Source organism: Mya arenaria, chromosome 9 (assembly GCF_026914265.1).
Source record: "Mya arenaria isolate MELC-2E11 chromosome 9, ASM2691426v1".
Classification (NCBI taxonomy): Eukaryota; Metazoa; Mollusca; class Bivalvia; order Myida; family Myidae; genus Mya; species Mya arenaria.
The window spans coordinates 64,843,735-64,850,789 of NC_069130.1; the positions used below are offsets into that span (position 1 = coordinate 64,843,735).

General features: G+C 37.9%; 2 protein-coding genes across 2 annotated transcripts; one reads left to right on the top strand and one right to left on the bottom strand.

Moving 5' to 3' along the window:
• Window positions 1-3,512: 3,512 nt before the first annotated feature.
• LOC128246284 (uncharacterized) lies at window positions 3,513-4,574 on the top strand. The gene has a single exon (XM_052964476.1). The coding sequence runs from the start codon at window positions 3,513-3,515 to the stop codon at window positions 4,572-4,574; it is 1,062 nt and encodes a 353-aa protein (XP_052820436.1).
• A 38-nt stretch (window positions 4,575-4,612) lies between these two features.
• Window positions 4,613-4,951, bottom strand: LOC128246285 (acanthoscurrin-1-like). Its single transcript, XM_052964478.1, has one exon. The coding sequence runs from the start codon at window positions 4,949-4,951 to the stop codon at window positions 4,613-4,615; it is 339 nt and encodes a 112-aa protein (XP_052820438.1).
• Window positions 4,952-7,055: the final 2,104 nt, after the last annotated feature.

Below are 7,055 nucleotides of genomic sequence, written 5' to 3' on the forward strand. Positions count from 1 at the left end.
AACCAGGGGGGGGGGGGGGGCGGGAACAACGTACGTAATGTTTTTATCAGCGCCTGCACATGAATGCATAAGGGGGGGGGAGATAAATCAAGTATGTTGTTTACGCGCGTATGAACATATAAAACAGGAGAGTGGAGATCAATGGGGTAATATTCTCTGCTTGTGGTGTCTGCAACACGTCATCCTGCAGTTCCATCACTTGCACCATCTACACCGTCAAATGTCTCGGTTGGGCCGTAGGCAGAACCTCTTGCACGTGCATTGCGATCCCCAGCAAGTATACCCGGATCCCATCATTGAGTCGATAATACCAATGCTTCCGTATCCGCCGCCCATCATGCCGCAACCCATACCAGTGTAGAAATAGTATTTTGCTGCTAATATAATGAAGTTAGGTATTAATCTGTTTTAGGCTGTATACCAAATGTTATTGTTGCATAATCAATTAATTGTTTTTACTGATTAGATCTTTTATATTTAACCAAACAAACGTTACACATATCACAAAGGGTATATTGGACTATCCTAAAGTGAAAAGATATGTGTTCGTTGGCACTTATCTTTTGATATACTTATATTGAAACGTTTTGTGTCAATAGTACATTTAATGGGATTTAAATATATTGATTTCCAGTCGAGGTCTTCAAATATATTATTCCATTTCCAAGTTTATTTATCATTCCTTTAATGGTTTGTTTCATATAATTTTCATATACATATTTGTTGTGTGTTTTTTATTCGAGGTATTTTGTCAATCTGACTTTTGGACTCATGCTTGTATGGTTGCTTTTTAACGTACGTTTCCATTTATCTGATATGCTTGAAATAAGTGAATGACATTTTAGAAAATCTATGTTTGGTATAATATACTTTATTAAGTTCTTCAAATGTGTAAAATTGTTTTGTCGTGTTATTAAATAAATGATTTATGTATATGACGCCATGTATAAAGCATTCTTTGCAAAAAAATAGGTGTTTTTATGTGTTAATACATTCATTATACCAAATTATTTGCGTTGAAATATGTTCTATTTCCTCAGTAAAATTTAACCTTGTCCAACTTGTAAGTATATCTTTTAGAAAATTATTCTGTATATCAGGTAGAATATATTTTGGTGAAAAATTTCCCTCAAGTAATATTTTACCACCAAGTTCATTTATTCCCATTAGATACGGTACTTTCCATCTACCATTGTTGGAATCATCAAGTATTCTTTTAATCCAGCTTGTTATATTGTTGATATGAACATATTAAAATCGATCATTTTTAATCCACCATTTTTATAATCCTCTGTAATACAGTGTGTGTATACCAGGTGATAAATTGCGTCATAAATGCTACGTCGGAGGCAATATTTTGATTGGAAAAAAAACTTTGAACAAAGATAACTTTACTATTTCTTCACCATTTTAAATGAAACATAGCGCAGTCAACGTCGCTTACGGAGCCTTGCCTTCGCTCTTTTGCCAGAGTTTGATTGAGAGTTTAATTTCTTAAAACACTTCGACATAATTCGGCCGTCTGACGGAGCACTGTCAAAACATTATTTTGGAAACTGGTTTGACGAAGTGTTTGATGAAACTATTGACCTTATCAAATTTTGGTAATGAAACAAATTCGGGCCTCTTCAAGCTTTTTAGACTGTCCTTTGTTTCATTTAAAATGGTTTGTAAACGAAATGTTATCTTTGATTTAAGTCTACATTTTAAGCAAGATGTTGCCTTCCGACAAGCAATTAATGACGTAATTTATCACGTGGTATACACTCACTTAATAATGTTTCGTGCTATCTTTTCTGGCTTTCATCCCATAAAAAACTGTAATGGTGTTTTATAATGTCTTCTGGTGGGTTTTCAAGAACCGTTATTGAAAACACGATTTTTGGAACTATTATTTTACTAATCAATGTTCAACCATCGAAGGCTTTTCAAAGTCTGCAAACAGTAGGAGGCCCGGGTTATTAGTATTATCTAAATGATCTAAAATATCAAATATTAGCCGTATTTCTTTTCGGAAGAGAAGCCTTTCATTTTTGAGAGTGATAAATTACACTTTGAATAACCAGTTTCAATCTACTGGCAATAGATTTTGTGGCAATTTTATAATCTATATTTAATAAGGATATAGGACGCCAATTATTTAATCAGGAGTAGTTTTTATCTTTTTTGGTATTAAATTGATTATTTCTTGCCTTTGTAATTGTGTAAGACTCCCATTTGTATATGAATAATTTAAGGAATTTAAAAGAAACAACTTAATATCAATCCAAAATAATTTATAGAACTCTGTCGTTAAAACGTCAGAACCTGGGCTTTTGTTATTATTCATTCAGCACACCCCCTTTCTTTTTGTACATTATTTAGTTTATTTGTATTTTGCTTAAAGAAGTCATCTTTAGATTCGTCTAGTTGTTGTTATTTTATAAAGGTTATTATAGAACAGTTTAGTTTCGTTGAGTATATTGTTGGGCTCAGTTATTTCGACGTTGTTGACAATTAGTCTTGGTTTTTTTTTTCTTTTTCTCAAGATTAGCAAATATTTTGAGTTTTGTTCCATGCCTTCTATAAATTCTGATTAAGACCCAATAAGATTGCCTTGAGCTTGATGTTTTGTTATGTCTTCTAGTGATTGTTTTTGTCCTTTATTATATTCTCTAAATTATTGCTAGGATTATTGGTGAATTGTATTTCTATATTGTTAATATCTTCTGTTAGTTTTTGTTCTGTCTTGATTCTATCTTTCTTTCTTAATGTGCAATATTGAATGGTAACATTTCTAATGGCACCTTTAATGATTGCCCACATTCAGCCTCTAATAAAACAGAATTGTCAAGTTTGAAATTTCCAGGACCTCGTTGATGTTTAGACAGATCTTTCTTTATAGTTACGGTTGAATAATCTGATCTTATGCCAGTGGATATTTTACACTCCGATATAGAATTCGATACATAGGTCGAAACCAGAAAGTAATCAAGTCTGCAGAAAATTGGGGGTTAATTGTTTGAGTGCCACGTAAATCTTTTTATTTGGATGTTTAATCCTCCCTTTATCTACTATATTTTAGTTTTGAATAAAACTATTGTTTTTGTCCCTTCCTTTTTTATGTGAGTTTTTCTGTCCGTTTCGCTTAAAATATTCTTCATTTAATACTTTAGTAAAATTACTACCGACAATTAGTGTCTTTTCATAATTTTTCGCGATAAATTGTATTCAAATATTACAAACCTCCCGATCATCTGTATTTGGGCCATATATATTTATTAACATAATATTTCCCTCTTCTATTTGAATATTTACACATTGTTGTCGATTCTTTATGATCTCTTAATGTTCTATCATTTTAAAGTTATTATTCTTTTTTAACAATATACATGTACCTGATCTATTTGAGCTGTTACCATTAAAATATGAATCAGATTGCCATTCCAGTTTCAATTTGATAAAGTCCGACGTTAACATTGTACATTTTGCCTTTCACCATTCTACCACTACCCATACAACTGCCGTCCATCATGGCTCCCCCAATACGACCGATGCCCAACATGCTTCCTACCATACAACCGCCGCCCATCACACCGACGTTTATCATGCAACAACCCATACCACCGCTACCCAGCAGGCCGCCGTCCATGATGTCTCCACCAATATCAACGCCGCCCATTATGCCTCCACCCATACCACCGCCACCGATCATGCCTCCACTCATAACATCGCAGCCTATCATGTCTCCACCCATACCACCGCCACCCATCATGCCTCAACCCATACAACCTCCACCAATACCACCGCAGCCCATCATACATCCACCCATCATGCATCCACCTACACCACCGTCGTCATCATGCCTCCACCCATCATGCCTCCTACCATACCACCGCGGCCCATCATGCCCCCACCCATACCACCGCCGCCCAAATTCCTCCACACATAATACGGCCGCCCATGCCCCCACCCATACCAACGCCCCCTATCATGCCTCCACCCATACCGTTTTCGCCCATCATGCCTCCACTCATCCATCGCCGCCGAACATGCCTCTACCCATACCACCGCCGCCTAACATACCTCCACCCATACCAACGCCGCCCGCCGTTCCTCCACAAATATCACCGACGCACAGCATGCCTCCACCAATACCACCGCCGCGCATCATGCCTCTACCCACACCACCGCCGCCAATCATGCCAACACCCAAATCACTGCCTCCTATCATGCCTCAACCCATACCACCGACTCCTATCATACCTCCATCCGTACCGCCGTCTCCCATCATGCCTCCATCCATATCACCGCCGCACATCATGCTTCCATATATAACACGTCCTCTTATCACGCCATCGCCGATCATGCCTCGATCCATACCGCAGCCCATCATGCCACCGCCAATCATGCCTCCTCCCATACTGCCGCCGCCCATCATTCCTCAATGCATACCACCGCCGACCATCATGCCTCTACCCATACCTCCGCAGCCAATCATGTCTCAACCCATACCACCGCCGCCCATCATGCCTCCATCCATATCACCACCGCCAATCAGGTCTCTATCCATCATGCCTCCACCCATACCATAGCCCATCATGTCTCCATCAATACCACAGCCCATCATGTCTCAACCCATACCACCGCCGCCCATCATGCCTCTATCCATACCACCACTGCCAAACAGGCATCTACCCATACAACCGCCGCCCATCAGGCCTTTACCCATATCACTGCCGCACATTATGCCTCCACAAATACCACCGCCCATCATGCCTCCACCCATACCACCGCCGCCCATCATGCCACCACTCATATCACCGCCGCCCATTAGGCCTCTACCCATACCACCGCCGCCCATCAGGCCTCTACCGAGATCACCACCGCCCTTTATGTCCCCACCCATACCACCGCTGCCCAGCAGGCCGCCGCCCATCATACCTCCGCCCATACCTCCGCCGCCAATCATGCCTCCGCCATCATTCCACCGCCTCCAACCATGCCCCCACCACCGTAATTTCCACCATATATCCCACCTCCCATTATGCCGCCACCCATCACACCGCCGCCACCGTGTCCATCATGACCTTTGAAACACAACATAGAACATGATATTGAATGCTTTTGGTGATGACACGGGCGTACAGTCAATGTTTTCAAGACCGTCATCACTCCTTGGTCAATATACCTCAAATGTTTAAGGAAAACAGAATTAAAAGGCACACACCAATACTTTCTCTGAAGAACTTTTATACACCAACATAAACCGGTTGTTTAAGAATTTAGCATCCAAAGAATTTATGGTAAAACAAAGTTTAATGCATTACTGTGAAATCATTTATATTCGTAGGCATTAAAAATTTCGTGGTTTGCCGAAAAATTACAATTTCGTGGGTATTTGATCAAGTATTCGTGGTTTTTTTTTTTTGAAAATAAAAAATGAAACTGCGATCGACCTAGATCGTCTGCATAATCTCCACGCGCTGACCCGTGATTTCCGTCTTCTACGGTTTATGACACTTGCTAAAGTGGTACGACATGCCAATGAGTGCATATACCCATGTCATTTATCGATTTAATTGGAAATTTAGGTCATAAAAGAAGAAGTCCCCGGATCATTAATGCAGATAGGCGAAGCCATTGAATGCCAATTAAGAATTTTGAAAACTGTGAAAACACCGAGAAGGTCCGTACAGTATATTTGAGAAAACAATCACAACAGATTCAATCACTTTTAATATCATCTCATTTTATATCATAATTTCAATATTTATTCACACTTTTTTGTTAAATGCGTGTACTGAACTAGTTGTTTTGTACGTTGGGTGCTCAGAACCTCTAATGTAATTGATTAATTATTTCATTAAAAAAATCGAGAACCGACAATCATCACTCACATCTTGTTAGCCTGGAAGATTTTCATGAACAGCTCGTGCTTCTGTCATTTGGTTCATAAAACACAGTATAATGATTAGGTTTATTATTTTTTAAAGGCAAATATAATATATTAACAAAACGATAATATTAAGATATACAGTGAAACGGATGTTTACGCTGTATTCTGTAACGAATAAACTACAGTATGTACATAACATGGCATTTGAATTCGTGGATCACCCAACCCACGAAAATCACCCCGCGAACATTAATGATTTCACAGTATTTCAAGCAATATGTATTTAATATGCCGGTTAATTCACTTCCAAATCAAATGCCTACCAAAGTATTTGAACTTAATTTATATTATAAACCCACTTTTATTCTTAAAAATATCTACATAGATTTATAAAAAGCTTCTAAAAGTGTTTACATAAAGTTACTTAACATGCGGGACGCCTTACTTTTCCACTATCTGAGTAACACTGCCCCCTCCCCCTATATATCAGAATCCAATGATATCAAAGCATTTTTAAAAAAAGTTAAACTAACCCATATACTTGCGGGACATCATGCCACCGTACCCGTAGTCATATTTGTACCCTGGAATAGAAAGGTGCGTATATTCAATTTCAATTTATCCATAATAAAAACTTTTGATTATTTAAAAGAAACGTGCAATATTCATTTCGTGCATATAAGTATTTTACGATTATATCTTACCGATTCTGACCCCTATGGAAATGCTAGAATCAAATTATCTCTTTGGAAACGTTGATCTCACCCATATATCTGCGGGATATCATGCCACCGTAACCGTAGCCGTATTTGTACCCTGGAATAAATATATACAATTAGAATTTATCGATAGGAGAAATTTTTGATGATTTAAAAGAAACGTGATATAAAACGATCAATAAATCAGAATGCTTGATAAAAAAGTAATCTTTAAATACGGCTACTCTTACAAAATTTTGATATGACTTGAATATCTTATTCTAACGTTCTCATATGTCCGTCAATATCATATATCTTAAAGATCTTCGGAAACTTACGGGGTTTGTCCCTGTAATTTAGAATGAATTGAAAAAACAACAACATTTTTTAACAATACCAGTTTTGTATGTTCGATTTATCGATTGGTCGTTACATATCGTTATTAAAACGAGAAACACTAATCAATACAATACAATACA